The following is a 24,434-nucleotide window of genomic DNA, read 5'->3' on the forward strand; positions in this document are numbered from 1 at the left end:
TAATTTTAATAATAATATTAATTATAATATTCATTCATATGTATATTATTATATCTTTTATGAGTTACTCATAAATCTAATAAATATATTCTTTCAAATACTTTATACTATATAAGACATTAATCTAAAGTTCTTAATTTATATTAATTATTTTTGAACTATTTTTTCTAACCAACAAATATTTTATACCATGATGCATAGAATTACTAGAGTACTTGTTATTCTTAGAGAAAAAAACAATTATGATATGTTACAAATATCTTCATCAACTTAGCAATTAAATATGACAATACCAAGTCTTAAGATAAAATTTCACAGTCATAAGATTTGATTAGGGACCTCAAAACATGCTATAAAATCAAGTTTTCTTATTAATTATATAAGAGATTCTCATCTTAAATTATCTAAATCTCCTAATTATGTATGTTATTATGAATATTATTTTTTTAATATCATTTAGGGCTAATTTCTTAATAAATTTTATAAGTTATTAGTCTAGACTACTTTGATGGCTTAAGACTAATATAATAATATAAAATATAATTTAAAATATCTTATAAATAATAAAATACTTATTATAATTCATATTTGATAAGTCTATCATCTTAAGCTATTTTTGTAGCTATTAGTTGAATAAAACATAGATATGTAAGTTACAAATGATATTCATCAAGTTTTTTAATTTGATTTACATTGAAACTATTCAAGATTAGTAAAATAATAATTATAATAATTATTAAATATTAATTATAAAATATTAATTAGAAAAAAAAGGTCAAATGATAAATGTAATCATGGTACATGAATAATGCCTTTTATGTGAAAAATAATTATCATTTCATAATTTTTCTTTCATTTTCATGTATTTAATAACCACATAAATATCTAAGATAATAATTAAAATATCTAAATAACATAAGTAGTTAAATTTAACAATAATAAATTATATCACATGAATAAAAATAAAATATCTATAACTTATTTTCTATTTAATTTTGATAAAAATATTCATCAATTTTTGTGATAATTTATTATTATCAAATTATGGTAGCGAATCTAATATTATCAAATCAAAAAGGAAAATTATAAACAAAGGATATTATAAAAAAATAATAAATTTCATGAAGGCATAATAGTAATTTTATAGTTAGGAGCATAAGTTAGAAATAATTAATTTTTAAAGAGTAAAAATAAAAATGAACTAAAGACATAAATTAGAATTATTGATTCCGAAGGATAAAAATATCCTTGTGGTTAATAAAAAAAAGAACTCTAAGGTCGTCATTATTGCGTTCCACGATGCCTACGCGAGTCCCCATCGACGGTGTAGCGATCATCCATTACTTACACGTTGCCCATAGTTGTGCAATGAACGATCATCCAATATCGTGTTTTGGACTGTATTAGGAAGGTCTAACAGTACTATGATATATAAAAGAAAGCATGATATTAATAATATAAACAATCATGATTTGTATTGATAGTTAGATTTAATATAGTATTATTATATTTATTAATTTTTTTATAAATTTCATATGCATGTGTAAAATATTTTTTAAAAGTTTAAATAAGATTATTTTTTAAATAACTTTTATTTTATTTATTTATAAGTTACCAAATAAATAGTACCACCTAATCAAACAACAACCGTTCGAAAAGTTCATTATTATTCTTCTTCGCTTATTTTTGTTCTATTATCAACTGATGTTAGTATGTGATTGGTTTGCGAGAGTTACGAGAGACACTTTGAGAGGTAGCTTTAGTTGAGGAAAAGTTGGTGGCCCCTAAATTATCGCCGTCGGAGACGGGTGAGTAGTGAACATACATAAATACATCTGGAGGCTTACTTTTGCATGTTAATTTATCCTTCCTCGACGGTAATATTAAGTCCTTCCTAAAAAGAGTATAATCTCCTAACAATTGCACTAAATTTCAATGTTTAACGTCCTAACAATTTATCATTAGATTCACTTGTATTATGTTGTTGATGTAGAAATCTAGCTATATAATAAATAGCAATAGGAGTCAGTTGTCGATCCATATGATCATTATATACAGTGGATAGAAAGAACAGCATAGTGTACAAGGCTAGCTCTTACCGTGGTACCAAACTGGTATAAATAAAGAGAAAAAAAATAATAATATTTTGCTAGCGTTGTGTGCGTTCATGTACTATTAATTCTATATTTTAGATTATTTTGTGTTTGAAATCTTGAGTTTTGGCCCGATTAGGAAATTGAGCACGATAACAATTCTGAATACCTTTGAGAGATTGAAACGTACCTTCATGAATGCCTTTGATATATATAGTGAATGAGAGATTGAATTTTACCGATAAAAATTACCTTCGATATAGTGGATGAGAGATTAAATCGTACGTTGGTGAAGTCGAAAGTTTTGTCCATTTAATCTGTCACGGATAAATCCCCTTATAAGAGAGACCATTTGATCAATCGATCATTAGTATGGCTTATAGGTTCATGAGAAATTATCCACTTTGGACGATGGGCGTATCCAATACAGTTTTGTCTTTTGGAAGCATGCGAGCTTCAAAAAGCACATTTGAGGGTAAAGGAGATCCGACGGACTTATGAGCCCTTGATTCCCATACTCAACCAACGTATGACTAAATGATCTTATTAATGCTCCTTATGGTAGGGGAGCCAATGACTTATAAACAAAGTGCACGGTTCAGGAGCAAGTTTGCTCGATCGAGGTGCAGGTCTCGGTCCTTTCTTTTAGTATCAATATGATAAGAGATAATTTGGTCCATCGGCCATTGGTGTGGCCTGTAGGCTCATGAGAAATTATCTGCTTTAGGTGATGGATGTACCCGCATGGTTTTATCCTTTCGGAGCATGTGAGCTCCAAAAGGCATCTATAAGGACAAGGGAGACCCGACGAACTTATAAGTCCTTGGTTCCCATACTCCTCAACTAATATGAGACTAAATAATCTTATCACACTTCAATCTTCACAAAAATATATAATATGATTCATAAACAGGTGATCGTGAAGATCAACCAGAAAAAGTTCAATTTTTTCCCCAAGTTTTAAGCTATATCTTTGAAAATAACCTTATCCCCGATGCTATATCTCTACTAAGATTAGTACTAAAATTTTGACAATCCAGTTTCTCTGAATCTTTTTTTTTTAGTATTTTAGACTAAAGGAGATGAAATTTCTATTTTTTTCCGAATGAAATAAATTAAGTATTTATTTGATAAGATAGGATGATTGATTACTTATTATAATATCCTTCATTTCAAAATTATTTATGATATGATGTTTTTTTTTTTTATTTTAATATAATAATTTATTCAATAAAATTTTATATTAAAATAATTAAAAACTATCATATTGTAAACAATTCAAAAATACTTAAATAATTAAAAATAAAGAATATTACACTTGTCATCAGTACAGAAGCTTAAATTATTAAGACATACATCAGTGCTATATATCATGCTCACTTAAATTATTTATGATATGATGATTTTTTTTTAAATTATTATTTTAATATAATAATTTATTTAATATATAATTAAAAATTTTATCATATCATAAATAATTTAAAAATAAAGAATATTACACTTTGTCGTCATGTTAACTTAATATAAATCTTTTAGCTTCCGCGAAAAAAAAAAAAAATAATGCTGTCTACCTTTAAATCGCACGCGATATTTGCACGCTAAGTCGGAATGTCGTCCAAACTGTTCATGTCGCGTGGCGGCGGCGTCCAACAAGCAGTTGCTCGACGGCGTCATCTTCTGCCACGGACGCCACTTCATCATCGTTAATAAATGAAAGCCTTCGCCACAACCGCCCTCCCCCCACTCTTTCTCCTCTCTTCTCAAGCGTAGGGGAGGCAAAATGGGAGGCTCCCAGCTGCTCTCTCCCCCTCCGAAGCTCCTCGGCTTCATTCTCTTCCTTCTATGTGAGTCCCTCTTTGATCCACGGGTCCTTTCTTTGGCCGTTCACAGATCGCGGATTTTCGCCCTATTTTGCTTAAATTTGTGTTTTTGAGCTGGGTTTTTGACTCAATTGCGAGGGTTTTGCTTGTTTGGTGCCCGTATCTTGCTGATTCTTGATGTTATTGAAGATGTTTCTTCTTGGTTTGCTTATACAAAGGAGTTGTTGGGATTATTTCTTCAAGAAGAGCGGGGATTCTAGGATTACATCGCCCTTGTACGAACTTAGTTCTTCGGTCTTAACGTGGTCGGTCTTCGTTTGGATCCCGAGGGTTTTGATGGGGTTGCGAGGGTGCTGACGGTTTGGTGCCGGTATCTTGTGGATTCTTGATGTCATTAAAGGTGGATTTTGTCGAGGAAGGAGTTCTCGGGAGCGAGGATCCTAGCGTTACATCGCCTCTGCACTAATTTTAGTTCTTGGATCTTGATATATTCGCTCTTCGCTCGAGTTTTGAGGGTTTTGATGGTATTGCGAGGGGGTTGCTGGTTTGGTGCCGGTATCTAGTGGATGCTATTAAAGATGTCTCTTTTTGGTTTACTTTTGTCAAGAAAGGAGTTCTTGGGATTAATTCTTCGATAGAAGCAGGGATTCTAGCATTACGTCGCCCTTGTACTAGTTTTAGTTCTTGGGGTTTGGCGTGATCGCTCTCATCTAGGACTGGATGCCATTGCGAGGGTTTACTTGTTTGGTATCCTATATAATGTGCTACTTCCTTGCTTTAACTTGATCGCCAAAATGCTAAAGAATAAATCACTGAATGCCTTCTTTCTATTCTAGTGTTATATAATTATCTAGCATGAGTTGGTCACATAAAAAGTAATTTTTTTGCAGTCATTTGCATATTCCGCTTCCACTAAAATTTTCAAGACTATTTTAATGCACTCTATTGTAGCAGTGTTTTTTCTTGTTCATGCTAGGCATTTCATCATTAGCAGAAACAGCATCTTATTATAACTTATGGCTAACCTTTATGAGTCAGGGCTGCAAGAATTCTACAAATTGGAGAACGTACTTCTTCATAGCTTTGCGCTGGTGAATCAGCAAATTGAGGAAAAGGAGAACACTTTTATGCTTGCTGCTTCTCCAAATAGTGCGCCACAACCTTTCCTTCCTCTTCTCGCACCTTCCCCAATGGGGACACCATTTTTCCACAACAGTACTCCAAAGTTATCAGGTTTTGACAGCTTCATTTAAATTGGCTACAATAAAGTTAGCAAGTAATTGTTAGGGTCACATGAGTTGCACTTAGTCTTACTTCCTCTTTGCAGGGCGGTGCACATTAAACTTCACTTCAGTTGACAGTTTAATGAGTACAACTGCTGTTGATTGCTGGACCTCTTTTGCTCCTTTCTTGGCCAATGTAATTTGCTGTCCTCAGTTTCAAGCCACTCTTACTATTCTAATAGGGCAATCAAGTAAAGAAACAGGGATGCTTGCTTTGGGTTCTACCCATTCAAAATATTGCCTATCAGATATTCAACAGATACTTGGAAGTCAGGGAGCTAGTAGTGATCTTCAAGAAATTTGTTCAATCCACTCATCTAACCTTACCAGAGGATCCTGCCCTGTATATGATATCAATGGGTTTGAGAGTGTTGTCGACTCTTCTAAACTCCTGTCTGCGTGCAGGAAAGTCGATCCTGTTACTGAATGTTGCAGTCAAATCTGCCAGAATGCAGTACTAGAAGCGGCAAATAAGCTTGCCTTGAGAAATGGTGAATTGATGGCAAGCTTCTCTATCAGTAATAGTTTAATTGAGCATTCATCTAAAATTGATAGTTGCAGAAGCATCGTCCTTAGGTGGTTATCTAGTAGACTCAATACAGCATCTGCCAAACAATTTCTGAGACGGCTATCCAACTGCAATGTCAATAGAGGTAATTTCAAAGGACCGTCTCTCTCCATTTTCTTCTCTAAAAATACTGCTCCAAATCATTGATTAATGAACAACTGCATTTTCCTTTCTTCCTGAGTTTCTTCTTGATGGTCACACAGTATTTCACTAGCTTAAGTTCAATTTCTTTAAGATTTTATGAATTTTCTTGGAAAACTTAGTTGGCTTGACCCTAGTTGATTAATAAAACAACAAAACTAATGCTAGAGCAAAGTTCTCCATGTGATAATAAAACACTAACCAGAGAACAAACACCATTAATACATCACATCTTGCTCATCAACATTTTGAACTAGATAACAAGGACAATTAGTGCCTGATATTATTCTGACAAACTAAGATCAACTGTATAAATAATTGCTTCAAACACTTGGTCCAATCTGACTGTGTACCTTGAAATCATCCGTTTTCCTTGGTTGTGCCCATATGCCTTTTCAGGCATCCTCTAGTATGCACTTGAAAAAAATTGATTCCTTGAACCCTTTGCAGTCACCTGATCCTTGACGTAAAAAAAGCACTTCCATTTATATGATCTCATATCGCCAAGGTTGTCAATTCACTTCCTATCTACGATCTTAAGAAGATCCATATACTCAGATTCTAGGATTGTAAATCCTGCAATGTTTGAGAAATCATTGATGGCTAGAGGTAATTGATGCATGGCAACTTAGCTAAGCATAGAAATCCTTGACAGCTTTCCGTTTTTTGTTTTGAATTATTGGACATTAATCCTTGACAGCTTTCCATAATTAACAACATAAAAATCCTGGACTGTAATCTCATCAAGGATTTAAATATCAGTTTTATACTGGTTTCAGTAACTTATATGACCAGTATGATGTTAGGATACCGGATTATATACTAGCCCGTCTCACCTGAAATTATCAAATAAAATAATAAATAAGATAAAATCAAACTAATGTGTACTAGTATAAGCTATATATTTTGGTATCATGCAGCCTGGGATATCATGTTCGGGTCACAGTCTATATTCAGAGGTGTACATTGATTCTCAGTATTGGCAGGTGCATCGTGGGTACACCCTTTTGTCAGTAAGTTGGCTAACCAATATATAACAATGAATGTGTACAAGACTTGACCCATATTTAAAACCTTGAATGTCATAATTAAAGAAAAAAACTCATCAATAAGAAACTCCTGACCCAGATTTTTTTGCAGAACTCAGTGTTTTGTCAAGGTTAGCTTTCTATTATCTAAGGAGATATTGCAACTACTTGAACCTCCTGATCACTCTATGAATCCTTAGTTGGTAGACATACAGGTAACAAATATTTTTAGACTTCATTGAGGCTTCCACACAGTAAATCAAACTAAAAAAGCGCTCAAAGCCCATGGAAAGCATGAAAAAGCCATTAATTCCATAGCCACCATCGCCTAGTAGCAACAAAGGGAGGCCGCAACAGCCTATGGACAAAGGGGAGGAAGGAAGAGAAAAAGGATAAAGGAGAGGAAGACATCAACCAAAAAGAGAGAAGTGGAGGGGAGGAGACGGGCCACAGGGACGGGAGAGACGATTGCCCATAGATAGAGGGGGAGGAGAGAGGATAGAGAAGAAGGGAAGGGAAGGCAGCTTATACAAAGTGAGGAAAGTAGAAGGGGGGAGGAAGTAGAGAGGTGTCTGGCCATTAACGGAAGGCAGGAGATAAGGGAGAGAAGAGGGAGAAAAGAGGAGAGGGTATAAAAGACTGGAGGAGTGAGGTAGTTGGATGGGGCAGCGGTTCATAGTCACATAGGATAGAAGGGAAAGAGGGGAGAAGAGACAGGAAGAAGAGGAAGGAGAGGAGAGGAAGATGTGACTAGCAAACATATTGATAAGAGGTAGTAAACCTTTGCTCAGTGGATGTGGCTGGGCAACAACCATCCGCTCGAGAGATCTTGGCAATGATACCCAGATTGGATTGCTAGAATGGTTTACCTTTAAGCAATGATATCTTTTGCTATTTCCTAAATGATTGTTCTGTTGGTTTCCTGTTCTGCTCAATGTGCTTCTATTCGTGCAGTTTGTCCACTGGATTTTCCAGATACCAAGGCTGTTGCAGAAAATTGTGGCAATATGATTAAAAACAATACTACCTGCTGCCATTCTATGGAAAATTATGTGTCCCATTTACAGAAGCAAAGTTTTATAACCAATTTGCAGGCTTTGAGTTGTGCCACCTTGCTTGGTCTGAAATTGCAAGAAATGAATGTTAGCACAAATATTTATAGTTTGTGTCAAATAACTCTCAAAGATTTTTCACTCCAAGGTTAGTGCCATCAAGGTTTTTGGTATAATTGTAGAATCTACTTTTTCTTCACATTTCTACTTGGGATGAAAGGTGGCTGGTAGTGGAAACTTCTATAGAATTTCACTTCTAATAAACTAATTTTCTTTTTTGAATTGTTAGAAAGTCATACTGATACCATTTTATTTTCCTTTTCTTTGGATTGTGCTCGGTTCTTGGAATGGCAAAGCAGTTGGAACTCAAGGTAAAATATACTGTTCAGTCCTCCTGTCATAATTTTCTTGTTTGCTTGCTGATTTCTTTTTTTGTTATAATTTGTTTATGAATGAATTTAGGAGCTAAAAATGTGGTTCTGTTTATTATTAATCTCTGTAGCTTTGGCAGAGCAAACTGTCTTGAGATGCTTCAACTTTCCTGCATAAAATGATGCCCTATTAAAGTTGAGCAAGCTGTAACATAGACATGTGCTAGCTACTTATGAGCAGTTTCCTTTGTATAATTTGTAAGGTCTAATTTCTGTGTTACACTGGTTAATCTGAATTGTCTGGAAGACATTACAAAGGAATCAATGATTTAAAGTTGTAATGGTCTTTTATTAATGCTTAGAACTAGCATGTGTAACTGATGCCTAAAGTCTATCACTATGGCTTTGTGAATGATAGCTGATTTTACTAATTCATTTAATTGGTCAGATACTTATAATGAGCTTTCCTATAACTTTGGCAGTTGGTTTTCACAATGATGAATTAATGTTCAAGCTTTTTAGTCATGTTAATGGTCTAATATCTTGTACGACATATGTTTAGGGAATTATGTTGTATGAGTTAAGATTAGTGACTTAATTCAGAATGAGAAAGTTGATAGATGCGTAACTGATTGATATGAGTACTAAAAGGAAAAGAGATCTAAAAGCATCCCTGTTCGTGAATGTAATTCCATGATAAAATGTCTTGGTTGCCTTTCTTTGCTTTAGATGCTTTATTTTCAGAATATATGAGAAACAGCACCTCTCTGTTAAATCCATATTCATATTTGCATTCTCCTAATTAGTGCAAATGTACATCAATACCATTGCAATACAGAAGTTGCTATTAATATATTATGCTGAAAAAATGATTGACATAAAAGAATACAAAATGAGTGAACACAGTTGAGAGTTCAAACTCGTTTTTGATAAGATTCTTAGAGGAACATACCCAAGAGTCTATCAAGTAGAAATTAACCTTTGTATAGACTTTAAAAAGTCCCACGCCCAAACTGGGAGTACATGACTACATAAGATCCAATTTTAAGGGATATATGATCTTTTGAATTTTAATGCCTGATGACTATGGTGACTTCATCGGCAACTGAAGTAGCATTCATGAGCAAGAAAATGCTTTAAATTGGACCCTTGTTTGACACTCTGAATTACCCTCTTAAAATGAAGATGAAAATAAATCAAAAATTTCAAAGTACTAAAATGTACATATTTAGAACTTGAAAAAAGTTGGACAAGTCTAAAATCGAAAGTTGAGTATATCATGAAAGGTCTGATCATCTGGGCATGATAATGGAGCCATTTCTTCTTCTTTTTTTTTCCTTTTTGAAGATGTTGAGCTACTTTCTACTAAGGCACATGTGCCACAGAAGAGTGACTTGGTAATCGTTTATTAGGCTAGCTAATGGTCAGTGATTTCCACCTTGTTGTTCAGTGTAATGCTACTAGTTAGGCATAAAGGCAGCAATGGACATCAACGCTACTAGTTTGGACTTGGGAACTATGTTAATTGTTGAAGACAAAGGTGACCCAAATTACCAGATTGAGATGAAACAATTCCTGAGAACCACATCTAAAATCAGACAATCCTCAATTTTAACCACCCCTTTTAAGCCTTAAATAATTGCAATTACACATGATACTAAGCTTACTCTTTTTGATAATTGTGGGTACTCTTCTTTCTTTCTTGGCTGTGTACACAGAGAAATGAACTCTTGTTCAGTAAAATGATTTAATTTGCTGATATTTGATATATTTTGTAGAGTCTGGATGCCTTCTTCCAAGCTTGCCGTCAGATGTAACTTTTGACCCATCTTCAGGGATCAGTTTCACTTGTGACCTGAATGACAACATTGCAGCACCATGGCCCTCTGCATCTCAAATATCATCATCTTCATGCAACAAGTGTATGCAAATCAATTTGTCATCTAACTTTCATGGCATCATTTGTTTATGATCTTGTTTTGATTTGCTAGACAATGGTAGGTACTTTGTCTACAATTGTATGCTCAAGAGGTTTACCCTTAACGGTCAAAGGTTCATTGCATCTATTTGGAAGAGTTTTCAGTGATAAACACATGCTGACTTGCAGTGTCATAGACTGGTCCGAAAGTCTTCTATTGTTGTTATAAAGATGTTTCTGTTGTTAACCAAACATCTCCTGTTCATTAAGGAAACTTTAAAGAGTTCAGTTTACACAATTATGGTTCTTTTTTTCCTTGATTTTCATCAATTCAAGCCTTTCTACCCCCTCTTTTCTCCCTTCTATTACATGACTTCCCTTTTAGGAATAAACCTTTGACATGCTCTTTTGATTTTGGCAGCTGTTAATTTTCCAGCACTTCCAGCTGCGACATCTTCACAGTTTGGTAAGATCATAACTTTACTGTCGATGCTTATTTGTCAACCATTTGTGCCTAAAGTGATTCTCATGTTTAGCATACTATATCACTTAACACATCTTTATACTTTGTTAGAAACATCTTTTTAACTTTTTTGCAGATTAATCCTCAGCTAAGGTTTCTTAATATTGATTGGCAGTTATGGTAGTGGATGCTCGGTTCCTCCATAAAAAGTTTTGATGGCTGTAGTTGTTGATGCTTGATGGTGTATTTAGTGTTTAATTTAGTTTTTTTACCTACTATGGTATTAGCTGTGAAGTCCACAGCATTGAATGCCATATTCAAATGAAGGGTTCAGGAAGAGGTCTTAGTTCTTGGGTTTATGAATCTAGTTTCGTCTTGGAGTCTTCTTAAGCTGAGTATAGTTAGGTTCTCTCTGATACATTTTACAGGTCAAGTTAGTCTAAGACAATGGTTAATTGTGGACTTTGAAAATGAATGTGGCTAGTTGCATGGTAATCCCTTGCACTGAGCTTTATCTTAGTTGCAAAACAGCAACTGGAGGACTCAAAACAGGCTCGGGTGACTGAAGTCCCTTCTCAACTTGTCAATCCTATCCCCTCACCATGGTACAAGGAAGGGACACTAGAGACGGGATACCGATCAGAACTAATTGGTTAAAACAATATTGTCATCCAAAAACAAATTTATCCATTCCAGCACTCCAACTTTTCCAAATTGCTGATGACTGGTTTCCGTCACTTTTAAATAAATTGCCATGCTTCAGGCGCAGTCCTGGTATTTAAGAAGCAATTTCTCAATTTGACAGAGCAGCAGTCTAGCTACAAACATGTCTTCTTTCATCTGAGAATTCCAGATATACAACTAAATTCTTAGCTGAAGTTTAAATCATTATTTCACAGGTCAAACTGTTTTTTTGGTTGGATTCGCTCATCTTTGTCCAACTTGTCATTCAGGCTGTTTCTTAGGATTCATCTTTCAGAATAGTTCTCTGATTGCGTTTACAAACTTAAACACTTGCTTGTCTCAGGTAGTTGGGACATTTTTACCTTGTTGTTTTGTGGAATGCTTCTTACATATTGATTTCTTTGTCAGGTCTAATTGCAGCAGATATGATGCTTAGAGTGGTATTTTCTTTATTATTGTTACTTGTGATACTGCTGTGATATGCTTGTGCTCCAAGAATGGTAATTTATAATGATGCCTCCAGACATGTTCATGCTGGTCTTCATATCGAACAGAGGTTAGCCTTTGATGGTGGGACTTCCCATCATCTTCAACAACATGCTGCATCTGTTAGAAATTTTTACATCCATATTTTTGGTTCCCTGATTGTTGCGATGAGCATAATATATCTTTGTAAGATAGAAAAGAAAAAAGTTTCATGAAAAGGAGTGTCCATGTAATTAATTACAAGTTTTTTTTAATCTCATTGAAATTTCTTCTATGCTTATCCTGAATCCTAGATCAGATGTAATCTACATAACTGAGAATGGTCATCTCATATGTTAGAATTTATGGTAGCTTTCTTGCATAGACCGCATGAAGAAGCTAAACTCGGCCAGTCTAGGTGAGTAACTTGTATAAATTTCTTCTCTATGCAATTAGATCTTCAATGTAAATGACCATGTAATACTGTCAAATAAATTGTCATTTTCTGAGTAGTTGAATTTATGTATGTGTTATTTTGTTGAAAGTCCAAAAAATGTTATCTTGTTTGCTGCTTATTGGTTTCATGTATCATTGGATAAAGTTTTGCACAAAATGGGGATAATAAAGTTTTTTGTTTTTTCTGTGGTAAAAAAATTAAAGAGTAAGATTTTCCACACCGTCATCATTTATATGTACTGATGATTAGAACCAATGTATAAAAGGTGGGTGAATGATATTGAAATTTGTAGTTCATCTGGCAACTAATGGAAAATGCTGTAGGAAGTGTGGTAGTGTGTGTCACATGAAAATATGAAAGATTTCTGCACAGCATACTAGTGCAAGAATTCTTTACTTGTTTGGAATTTTTAGGTTAGCAATTTTTTGTTGTATTGGTAGTTACAGTGGAGAAGATTCAATTAGTATCATCATCCAAAGTATTTTGGCATTAGAGAATTGTTATGACATAATGAAGTGGAGATGAAGGCGACCATTCCAAGAAAGTCATGGGTTTGTCACAGGTATGTTAAAATATCAACAGTGTCACTTCCGATACGGCGGTTGACACTGTCCCCCCTTTCTACCGGGTTCACATCACCTTGACCTATATGATTAATATACACAAACCCACACCCTCTCTCTCTCTCTCTCTCTCTCTCTCTCTGTGTGTGTGTGTGTGTGTGTGTGTGGGAGGAATGGGAATAAAAAGGATTGCACCAACATCTAAAAGTAACGCACACCTAAACAAGTCATCATCATCATCATCGTCGTCGTTGATATGTCGGAAACTAGGGGGTTCTACTCAATTCCGATACCTCCTCGAGTATACTCTGCAGGTTGGGTCTCCAGCACCGGTCCCTGTTCTCGGTGCAAACCCCACCTATCGTTGCGATATCCGCAAGAATCTTCTTGAGCGGCAATCCCTTTTCGTCCGCTTGATGTAGCAGCTCTTCCAGTTGCTTCTTGCTGATCCTGATCTTGATCTCCGTGGAGGCCACCCCTTCTTTCCGACATATGGAATTCTTCCAGTGCAAGAATTCTTCCAGTTCCTTCTTCGCCGGCGGGTTCGCGGATGCTGCAGCAACTCTCTCGGTCTTTTCTTCTTTTCGACAATGTGCGGGACTCGGGAGCTCCGCCGCCTCCCATTCCTCCTCGTCCACCCACGAGATTGGCTTCTGTAGATCGATGCAGTTCCCCATCTCTCTCTCTCTCTCTTCTTTCGAAGGCGAACCGAATTGAGTCACTTAATTTTCTTCGTGGTACCGAAGCTTTCCGTAAGCGGGAGACAAAAGAGCCCAAGATTCGGAAGAGGCACCGAGAGGATAGCAGCTCCAGGCTTGCAGATGGAGATCCAGACATAGGATAAAAATGGGGGAGTGCGTGACCCACTGTGCTGTCCACGTGGCATACTGTGGTTGGTTTATAATCGAGCCTGCCTGCAGCTCCACTAAAGTTGACCTCTCCCAACCAATAAGAATAGTTTCTATCCCAACTTTATTGGGTTTTAGTTTTACCTACCCGTCTTGTGATTGGAGGTTGCGTCACGTCGACTCTGAGTTCCCTTCACTGGCGGTAGCGCACACCGGAGTCAGGTGTGAACGGGAGCTTGGTAGGAATGATTCTCACCACGTGCCGCGCACGTTGTCCTTCTCGACCGCCCTCACGTCGACTCGACAGCTCGCTCCATCTCCCTGTCACGGAAAGTGGGGTTGCTGCCGGGGGGACCATCTTTCTCAATCTTAAAGCATTAGCCGAGAGATAGCGTCCTGCGATTACCCGCAGGAACTCGGGGCTCTCCCTGGTCAAGGGCACCGATCTCAGCGACATACATCGAGCTCTTGGTGTGCACGGCAAGGGGATCACAACCCCTCGTGGAGAGGAGGAGGGCTCATGCCTGTCGTAGCCCAAAGTAAAGCGAGTAGATCCCATCGTGCGTCAAAGTCAAACATCATGTTCTTGTTGCCTTCAAAGCATCATTCTTTTTATTCATGGATTAAGATTATCGCCTTCTGATGTGTTATGGTACCTAATTGTTTGATGTTAGAGGTTAAAGAAGACCTGTAGATATCTTATGATATCTAGATTTGTTTGTTTGAGAAAGAAAACAAGGAGAAGGAAGAAGGCAATGATCCAGTTCGATTATGATGTCAGGTTGGAGGCACTCGTAAAGACGTACTTTGATATCTTATTTCTCAAACTCCTCACAAATTAGTGTCAATCAAATTAATGTGGTTGCCAATGGCAACGGAGGTCCAAATCAAACCGGCACGATTGCCAGAAGGGAATGCATGCATCGAAGCCATCACCAAAAATTTCATCTCACTCGCAAAGAAAACAGCAAACAGGGCCTGCCCGTTCACTGTTCAGTCTACTGTGGTGCCTGTTCCAAAGTAAACTTTCTCGAAATGGAGAAAGCCACCAAGAATATATCTGCCAGCACCAGCACCAGCACCAGCACCAGCAGCAGCAGCAGCAGCAGCAGCAGCAACAATTGGTTTCTTCATAAAGCCAGATTAAACCCCCTGTACATTCCTACACACTGACAAGCTGGAAAAGAACCCCATGTATGATGACAGTAGGATTCAAAATGTTGTTTTGATGCCTTCTAGTCTTCAAAAAGCTTCTTTGCATCCTTTCTCAGCTTCCGGTACCCGTTTCCGGGAATCTTCTCTCCCTTACTCGTATCTGAAACGTCCACTGCGGAACAGATGCTCGAAAGGAATCCTCCACCGCCTGCCACCCTCTTGTTATTTTTCTTCTTCTTCTCCTTCTTTCCACTTGAGCCGCCGCCCGACTTGTTGCCGCAGCTTCCGCTGGTCGATGCTGTATCTGCGGTCACTTTGTTGTGTTTCTGTTGGGAGAAATCATTGTGGACCAAGTTGAGCCTGCTGCGGAAGTAGTCAATCTCTTGCGACATCAATGAGGCTATGGTCCCTCGAGCACCGACCTCGACCTGAGACGGCGTTGACATGGCCTCGAGGTTGCAGGAACTGCTCCTAGTGTTTGCTTTAATGGCAGCATACGGAGGGAGGGTGATGGTAGAGTAGCGTAGAATGGTGTTGCGGTTTGGTGGGAATTGGTTTCTTTGGTGCTTTGAGGTGGTTGGTGGAGGGGCAGTCTCCGCGTGCGTGCCTTCCACATGAAGCATCCAATCGCTCGTGTATGCAACGAACGAATCGAACTCGGAAACGACAAAGAGTTCACGTTGATTCCATTAAACACGATGTTGGGAGGACTCGCGGGGTGTCGAAAGCTTTTCGCATGAGATGAGTGAGATGTTTCTTGTTCGCAAGAGCGTACCTAATCCTGGAATTTCTATCCAAATAAATGTATAGGTTTCAATGCATCCATCTTCCATTTTTTGAACTCTTTTTTATGTTCGAAGTGAATTAAAATAGGATCTTAAATTAAAATGGGGATGTTATGATGCATCCATCTGCCATTTTGAACTTTTTTTTTTTTTAATGTTCGTAACGAATTAAAATAGGATGCTCTGAAAAGGAGGAAAGGGTGGCTCTTCTTCTTCTTCTTCATCTTGATGAACCAGAAAACAAACAAGTAAAACTTTCAAAAAAGGAAGGGGCATTCCGAGAATCGAACTCGGGACCTCTCGCACCCAAAGCGAGAATCATACCACTAGACCAAATGCCCTTATTTTTATATTCTTTTTAATCCATAATAAATTAAAATAGATATCTAATAGAATAACGAAAAAATAAAATCGGGGCAATCCGAGAATCGAACTCGAGACCTGTCGCACCCAAAGCGAGATTCATACCACTAGACCAAATGCCCCGAGCGCCATTTCGAATCATTTCGGATTCATAATCAATTAAAATTAATAACTAAGACAAAACAAAATAAAAAATTGGGGCATTCCGAGAATCGAACTCGGGACCTCTCGCACCCAAAGCGAGAATCATACCACTAGACCAAATGCCCTTATTTTGTATTATTTTTAATATATAATAAATTAAAATAGATATCTAAGTGAATTAACGACAAAATAAAATCGGGGCATTCCGAGAATCGAACTCGGGACCTCTCGCACCCAAAGCGAGAATCATACCACTAGACCAAATGCCCTTATTTTGTATTATTTTTAATATATAATAAATTAAAATAGATATCTAAGTGAATTAACGACAAAATAAAATCGGGGCATTCCGAGAATCGAACTCGGGACCTCTCGCACCCAAAGCGAGAATCATACCACTAGACCAAATGCCCGGTTCGTGAATAGCCTTCTTTCAAATCCTTCTCTTTCGGGTGTTCTTGTTACCCGTCACCCTGCTTGGCCCCAAAGTAGATAACACTTTGCAACTGAGCCTGGAGGCCCAAATCGGTTCGAAGGTGAATCGTACCAAATTAGATAACGACGAACGGCTTGGTTGTTCACAACCATGTCGAGGTGACATTGTCAACGTGGCAGTTAACTCGCTCGCTCGCACGCATTTAGCCATGCCTCTTTGCATGGTCGCTTAGTCCGTGTTACAGATTGTATTCCCTTGTTTTCTTCTAGATCTGAGAGAGAGAGAGAGAGGAGAGAGAGAGAGAGACATGGGACTCGTCTCGGGGCTTGTTGACGCAGCCGTGGTGCTCTTCTCCGGCGTGTTGACAGTAGCGGTGCCGCTGATCGATGCCCAGGTGTGCCTCCCCGAGTGGCTGTACCCGGCGCCGCTGTTGGAGTTGAAGCGGTGGTACGGCGAGACATATGGCGACTACCTGATGGCCGAGAAGCCCCACTTCTTCACCGGCCTCGTCTGGGTCGAGATCGCCTTCCTCTGGCCACTTTCCCTCGCCAATTTCTACGGCATCCTCGCCCGCCGCCCTTGGGCCGCCACCACCTCCCTCATGGCCGGCGTCTCCATCGCCACCTCTATGGTATCTCCCTCTTTCTTCAACTAAAGATCTCATCTCTTTCCGATCTTTTTGTTCTTTTCTTTTCTTTTTCTTGAAAAGATTCCTCTTTTTATTTAGGGTCTGTCACTTCTTTTTGTTCGCTCTTTTGTGTCTGTGTGTGTGTGTGTAGTAATTGTCACTTTAGGGTTGGATCATGGATCATAGTATTAGGTCGTTTTTTGTAAGATTTTAGATGTGAGATTAGCCTGTGGTTTGTTGCTAGATTTATGTTGTGGCATTTTCAGTGACGATGATTTCAAGAAAAAGAAAATAAAAAAAGGGCAAGAACAGCTTGTTCTGTTCTTGATTAAATGAACGGCAGGTAAAGTGGTCGACGGCGGTAATTAATATACTGAATTGAAGCTAGGGTCGTGAGAGTGACTTATTGAACAACTGTCTTGTTTAAATTCGATAGAAGAAAGATCTAACTCCTAAATGAAAGTTTATGAAGAGGCTGTCTGAATTCGTGGCTTGCTAAGTTGGATTTCTGATGTTCTTTCTTTATTCTTATATTCATATTAAAGTCGATACAACAACCACATACACAACACTTTCTAGCTGAATAAAATTTAATTTACGATTGGATAAAGCAATCGAAAGATCTCTTGACTGGAAAAAGCATGATAAGGAGCACTGTTTATCGATGCTTCTACAAATAGTTCATATATGTCTGTGTTTTTGCCAAAAACACACGTTTGATGTAATATTTAAGCAGGAATGGATTTTATCTTTTCAAATGACTTAATGTGTATTGATTGTAAGTAATTTTTTTATATTTTCCAGTTGTTGACAAGTGTCATAATTGTATTTTTTTTTCTTAAAATATGAAGTTTTATCTGCTGCAACAAGTCAGCCAATGTTTGGTCACATATGCATGATATGTCCTCATTTGTTTTCCGATTTTTTGTTATTGAACTTTTCAACAATGCGAGGTTCTTTATGATTTCTTTCAAAAACAAAAGCTGCGAACATGATATTTGTGATGAAGTATTTGATTGTGCTTCTTTTTAGCTATCTTTTTTTGTTACCTAGACTTTTATTTCTTCTTTATTTAAGTGTGCTACTTTTATCCCACTGAAAACATATATATATATATATATATATATATATATATATATATATATATATATATATTAACGTGACAGCTTCAATATCAGAGTTTTGAATGGACGCATATGGCACCGACATGTGCTCATGAGTTGATTTATGTTTGTAAACAGAAAAAGAAGTGGTTATATTGATGTTGGATTTTGAGAGAGCTTATAAACTTTGTGAATTCAGGTTTTAGTCACTGTTGAAACTAAAAAAACTAATATTCTTTCTAATGTTGAAAGATGTCAGTAAGTTAGGTGAGCGAGGGACTAATGTAGAGCTGAGAGACACTTTTTCTTCTCTTCTTCTTGATCCATGTAGAAGATGGTTTGGATAAAGAAGTCAAACTGGCTTCTCCAGATGGCTGGTTGTAGAGACTGGGCAATGATCTAGTGAGTCGTGCACAAAAAATTTTGAATCTGCAATTTGTTGATTTCACTTGTTTAGTTTACATGGATAATAGGCCTCCAAGTATCCAATTCATTAAATTGCACTATATTGGCTGTGATGTTCAATGCTCAAGTAGATTTTGGGGGCTGGTGCTGGCGGTAGCTTCAGGCTACCTACATTGGCTGCTCATAAGCGGTAAATTGTTGTAGCTGTTGATGTTAGTTTCTACCATCACTTTATAATTTTTTCTATATTAAGAGTGAACATTCTTCATGACTTTTGAAAAGGGCACCACTTTTTAGTTGTCATCCTACTATGTCGAAACAAGAGAAGTGCAACAACTTGAAGTCTCAAGGGATCATTCGATATTCTAAGCAGGAATATAAAAATGCTTTAATTATCTTATCTTGAATTACAGCGATTGCCCATTGTGTTGCTTTCCTCCTGCATGAACTGATTGCGCTTGAATTAATCTGCTCAACACTAGCCATCCCCAGCAGCTGTAATGATGTTTATGTTAAAGTAGGTCGTTGTTGATGTTTGTATGTAGTAATTCTGTAATTCTATCTCCTTGAAATGTTTTTGACCTGTTCTGTAATTCTATCTTGTTCACATAAAAATGCTGAAATTAATCATTTCAGGCTGCTATAATGGCGGAGTTGCTAGGTTCTGGCAGAGCATCTGACCAGCTGCTTCGAATGTATGTTCCTTTTGGGGTTTTTGCGCTTCTAGCTATTTTGCGGGGACTCTTCTCTCGTGCTAAACCGCGACGCCCCACGGCTACATCTCATGTCCCTACAGCCAGGAAGAAGAGGGCATAATTAACCTGCTGGTGTGTTTCTCGTATGGATGAGAATCCTGTTGGATATCTTCATGCCTGATCCTCTTTTGCAGTTGTTTTCCTTCTCATGATGCAACAACTTTTGCTGTTAGGTACTACCTTGAAATCAGCTTTTGACTCCAAAGTTTTTCTACTATTCATTGTGTTTGCTCTGACTCGCACGTTGATGATTGATTGAGTTGCAATAGTTTGTTGAGGGCATCAATGAGTTTAATATCTAATTTCTCCTGTCCAGCAATGTTGTCTGCCTGATAATAAAAGTGCAATTGCATCAATGGTTACCAACATAAATGTAGGATGGTCTTGAGGAATCTACGGAGGGATGAATCAAATTCTGTGTAAGTAAATGTTTATGAGCTTTGAAAATGGAGTGGGTTGTGATCATCATCGCCATTTGTTAGTTATTTCAGCAATCTCGAACAACATATGGATGTTGTTTAATGCTCCAACATTTGATACACAGTGGGCTCCATTGACATAATTTTTTAATTCATATGATTGTGACTTGATCCCGTGAAAGTAGAGTTCCGTACAGAAACGGTTTCGATAATTTCATCAAACCTGTAAATAATCGTTACAGAAAATCTCTTATGATTCTTTAAATAGTCGTTATAAATATAGATTTCGTAAACTCCGAATGATTATACGACAAAGGATCCAATACGATCCGTCGATAATTAAAAATCTTGATAAGTGCTTACGTGCTTATCCAGTCATGTATTACTCGGGTATCTCTTAATGATTATGCGACAAAAATCCAATATGGTCCGTCGATAATTAAAAATCTCCATAAGTGCTCACATGACACTGATGTGGAATAAGAGAGTGAATTAATCTTAGACACTGTTCTAATGACTTATTCAGTCATGTACTACTCGGGTAGCTCTTAGGATCTATATTGGTTGACATTCTGCATTATTCTACGAAGCTAGAAGGTCCCCAAAATGATTGCCTAGATGGCTTATTTTTGGGCAGTTTTACCTCTACATGATGACTATAAACAACGAGCATAGAACGACCATAAAAGACAATCAAAATGAGGCTACAAAGTCTACTGTAAACCCTCTAAATGCTATGCAAAACATTAACACAACCGAAAGACACACACATACATAAGCATTACATTGAACACCTTGTTTACAGTTTTATTTGTGATATTCTCTCCCACTTATTCCTTCGATGTTCTTGTCGAAACCTTTGCGTATGTTGTATCTCCTCACGTTTGTTGAATTTTCAATCTTTTGCTCCAGTTGTAACATATCTCTTGGCTCTCAATTACTCTCCATCACTATTATTGAGTAGTCGAACTTTGATCCGTCATGCTGCTTCAACTTGCCAATGATTGACTTTTATGTGGGGTTGGCCAAGTTGTGATAATCTTTCTTGGTTCCTACGGATCCTTCATAGGAAGGAAAATACCTTATTTGTTATACGTTAGTCTATTAAATGTCTCGCGCCGCTTGAACTAGGTGGGTGTTTGTTGGAGTCTTAAAAAGTACCTTGTAAACTTTAAAATTTTTGAGGTCTTTCCTTCATATTATCCATCGATTTCTTCTCTACTTAGTTATCACCTCAAAGTAGGTTTGCATCGCTTCCACTTTCGTTTGACATTCTGTTGGGAAATAAAACAAACAACTACTCTTGATAGAATTGATCACCGTTAGTGAGGAGTTGACAACTGTTGTCTTCCACTAAGTTTCTTCAAATGGTCTTTAAACATATGCAGAGCTCTACTATTAGATAAATAAGAGAACTGAGATATTCGATTTTACCAATTCTCTTAAGAGTTGAGAAATCAAAGGTTACTCGACTTTACCTACATCCTCGAGGGTTATGCTTTATATATTGAGCTGGTTATTAGCCATCGGTTGCTCTTTACTCACACTTCTAAGCATTTGAAGTGTTTGCACTCCATGCATTAAGTTAGCTACTATGATTCACATTCTCATTGTCATTGAACTTTTGGAATACAAGAAATTTTGCCCGAAAAGAGTAAAATTTCACCTCACTTAGAGCAAGTCTCCAATAGATTTGGTCACCTATGGGATTATACCGTCTTCTCTATCATTTCTGTTCCCTACTTCTTTGAGAAGAAAATGTACAACACTACATACTGTCTACTTCATTTCTTGGTCGAGTACTCTTATATCAACCTAAAGTCCCTCATTTTCGACTATTTTGATAAGAAACCCATTAATACTAGTATTACGAAGTTCCCTAGTCTTTGTCCTTCGGTCTTGTCTCGATACTTGGAGTTTTCCTCTATATTATCTACCTCCTCAATCCTTTTCATGATCAAGCGCTCTCCTTTTATGAGAGCAAGGGATCAATGACTCCACGAAAGTCTCGCCTCTGTGGTACCATGGTATTGTCATGCCCATGACCCTACTATCCGTCATCTAGCATCTACATCCTTTTTTTCGTGATCGGTAGATCCGCTTCTATGGTACTATAACACTCCTCCGAGTCTACCTACATTCTAATTGGCTTTATGTAGATAAGTCTCTCTGGATGCATTATCATTTTCTCACCCCTTTTGACCACTTACTTCAATACCTCAATGTTCTTTGAGCAATTCTCCTTGGTCGATGGAAAAACAGATTATAATTCTCATGCATGGCCTCCATAATCATGTTGTAGGAAGCTCATCGATTCTATTCTTCTTTGTGTCCTTAGTAACAATGTTTGCATATTCAGCATTATCCTCTAACTTGCTAGGCTCCCTTAAGAAAATATGAGTTTTGGAGCAGTCCAACCCTTCAACCGTTCCGATCATACCTTTGTATGATCAAGTCCTCTCCATGGGACTCACTAATATTTGTACTCAAAGTTATCCCTCAATAATACATAACCCCCATATGCTGATGATCAAGACTTTTATCTTATGCAAAATTCAATGCATGCATGGAAAACCTATCTTTGCAATACCATGTCATTCACTCTTTGAATATATAGCTCTTCTTGTTGTTATATTGTTCACCGAAGAGTAGCTCCTAGTAGCTCATGATCATACCTTTGTATGATCAAGTCCATCGTGTGACTTGACCTGTGTGTGTCGCATTGCCTTGAATCGTTCCATCATGATTCACTGTACCATGTTGCGTCCTGGTGATATCTCCATTGTATTTTGACCTTTGTGGAATAAACTCGAACTGTGATATCTCCATGTGTGGCCTTTGCTAACACATTGCAAAGCTTCCACTACCTCTGATTATGTTTATTCCTTTGACAATTGATATTCATCCACTCGCTCTTAGGTCATATCTAAACAAAGCGTAGTTTTATGATAGTACATTGCCTATTAGCTCTCGAAGTCCACTAACTTCTTTGAAATCAGTGTGCTATTATTTGGATCATGGGCTTCTGCACCCTTTACAATCTCCACTGCACATTGCTCCCTTTGCAACAACTCGAATGGCAGCACTATGACATATTCTTCAAGAGTACCCACATTCTTATTATTTTGCCCTGTGCTAATGCCTTTTGACCTCAACTTCACCTTCATAAGTTAAGTCAACTTAGTTCTTCCGTCAGATGCTTCATCGAGATATAATGCATATGCCTCGAAGCTCCCTTCAACTTTGGCACTATGTATGATGAATCTACTCTATCAAAACAAGGGACCCATAAAACGACATAATTTCACTTTTGCCTCTACAAGGGTTTATGTTATTGACCTTTATCCAATGAAAGTTTTATACCTCCGCTCTATGTTCCGTCTTTTATGTCGACTTCATTCATGCAGTTTGGGTACTTCATCAAGTTTCACCTAAGTTGTTTAGCTCCTCGATTTGCATTGAGTTAATGGTAACCCTCGCACCCACCATTTTATGGGTTAGCCCTCTATTGAGTTTAATCTCTATATTGACTCTAAATGTGTGTTCATTTGGTGTTGTCTTGGGTCGTTCCCTCATTTGATCTCATATTATGTCTACCAATGTATTACCTTATGCGAGATCATGCAATGACTCCTCGTCGCTCACTCGGTTCGTTGAGCTTTGTAGAGCTATTTTCTTGAGGTACTCCTTAACATGTGCGATTCATTACACATGATTTCCCTTTGGAGAATCGAAACTTATCCCTCATGGATATCTGTCTCGTTGGAGTAACTTTTCTCTTTGCATCCTTTCCTCTAGAGGTTTTAGAAACCACTATCCCCTTGGACTATCCTATCTTTTTGAATAAACTGTGTATTGTTTCATCCCTATGAGCGCACTTGCTAGATTGTGACTTTTCGCTAATACGGACCCCCGCTACACCCCTCAAGGCCTAGCAAACAAGTTGAACTTGCTTCACACTTCAGCCTCCTATGTACGGACGTATCCTTCCCATGCTAAAGAAAAAAAATTCAATGCTCCATGGCGTCAAGTTTCGATTGTCTAGGGATAGTCATGGATAGTCCATCGTCCGCATAAAACCCTTGCATGAGTACCAAATTATTCGAGTTAGTAATTCCCCTCACCTCTATGAGTTTTGCACAACTGTTTTAATTGCCTAGCAACTCATCCATTGTCTTATCATTTGCTAAGCGTCCCACCTGCCGTACTATCAAGTTTGGTTGCTAAAGTCGAGTCATAGCTTAAACTCAACCAACTCTTTCAAAATACAATCATGATAGTCTGATCAAAATATTTGATTAAAATAAATTAAATTAATTAATTTTATAATTAAGGACATAAGCTAAAAAAAATTAATTTCTGAAAGGTAAAACTATACTTTTACTTAGGATATATAATGAAAATATTTAATTTATGAAGGGTATAATTGAAAAGATAAATTTAAGGACACATTAAAATTATCTAATTTTTGAGTGAGAAAAATATCA

At 37.3% G+C, this 24,434-nt stretch overlaps 2 protein-coding genes and 4 non-coding genes across 9 annotated transcripts; 2 read left to right on the forward strand and 4 right to left on the reverse strand.

Annotated features, from left to right (window-relative positions):
* Positions 1-3,742: 3,742 nt before the first annotated feature.
* LOC135611375 (uncharacterized GPI-anchored protein At1g61900-like) lies at positions 3,743-12,179 on the forward strand. Of its 4 annotated transcripts, none has more exons than XM_065107115.1 (8): positions 3,743-3,937; positions 4,952-5,146; positions 5,241-5,849; positions 7,888-8,133; positions 8,342-8,356; positions 10,135-10,278; positions 10,696-10,740; positions 11,830-12,179. In XM_065107115.1, the coding sequence occupies exons 1-8, from the start codon at positions 3,874-3,876 to the stop codon at positions 11,898-11,900; spliced, it is 1,389 nt and encodes a 462-aa protein (XP_064963187.1). In that variant the 5' UTR covers positions 3,743-3,873; the 3' UTR covers positions 11,901-12,179. The 4 variants fall into 4 exon arrangements, with proteins under 4 accessions (XP_064963187.1, XP_064963188.1, XP_064963185.1 ...); XM_065107116.1 differs by having other exon boundaries at positions 8,345-8,356; XM_065107113.1 differs by lacking the exon at positions 11,830-12,179 and having other exon boundaries at positions 10,696-10,977.
* Positions 12,180-15,963: 3,784 nt separating this feature from the next.
* Positions 15,964-16,035, reverse strand: TRNAP-UGG (transfer RNA proline (anticodon UGG)). The gene has a single exon. It is a non-coding gene; the product is annotated as a tRNA-Pro (tRNA).
* A 219-nt stretch (positions 16,036-16,254) lies between these two features.
* TRNAP-UGG (transfer RNA proline (anticodon UGG)) lies at positions 16,255-16,326 on the reverse strand. The gene has a single exon. It is a non-coding gene; the product is annotated as a tRNA-Pro (tRNA).
* Positions 16,327-16,398: 72 nt separating this feature from the next.
* TRNAP-UGG (transfer RNA proline (anticodon UGG)) lies at positions 16,399-16,470 on the reverse strand. The gene has a single exon. It is a non-coding gene; the product is annotated as a tRNA-Pro (tRNA).
* Positions 16,471-16,542: 72 nt separating this feature from the next.
* Positions 16,543-16,614, reverse strand: TRNAP-UGG (transfer RNA proline (anticodon UGG)). The gene has a single exon. It is a non-coding gene; the product is annotated as a tRNA-Pro (tRNA).
* A 160-nt stretch (positions 16,615-16,774) lies between these two features.
* Positions 16,775-19,830, forward strand: LOC103982087 (uncharacterized). Its single transcript, XM_009398894.3, has 2 exons — positions 16,775-17,268; positions 19,410-19,830. The coding sequence occupies exons 1-2, from the start codon at positions 16,945-16,947 to the stop codon at positions 19,587-19,589; spliced, it is 504 nt and encodes a 167-aa protein (XP_009397169.2). The 5' UTR covers positions 16,775-16,944; the 3' UTR covers positions 19,590-19,830.
* Positions 19,831-24,434: the final 4,604 nt, after the last annotated feature.

This window comes from Musa acuminata, chromosome BXJ2-4 (genome assembly GCF_036884655.1).
Source record: "Musa acuminata AAA Group cultivar baxijiao chromosome BXJ2-4, Cavendish_Baxijiao_AAA, whole genome shotgun sequence".
NCBI classification, from domain to species: Eukaryota; Viridiplantae; Streptophyta; class Magnoliopsida; order Zingiberales; family Musaceae; genus Musa; species Musa acuminata.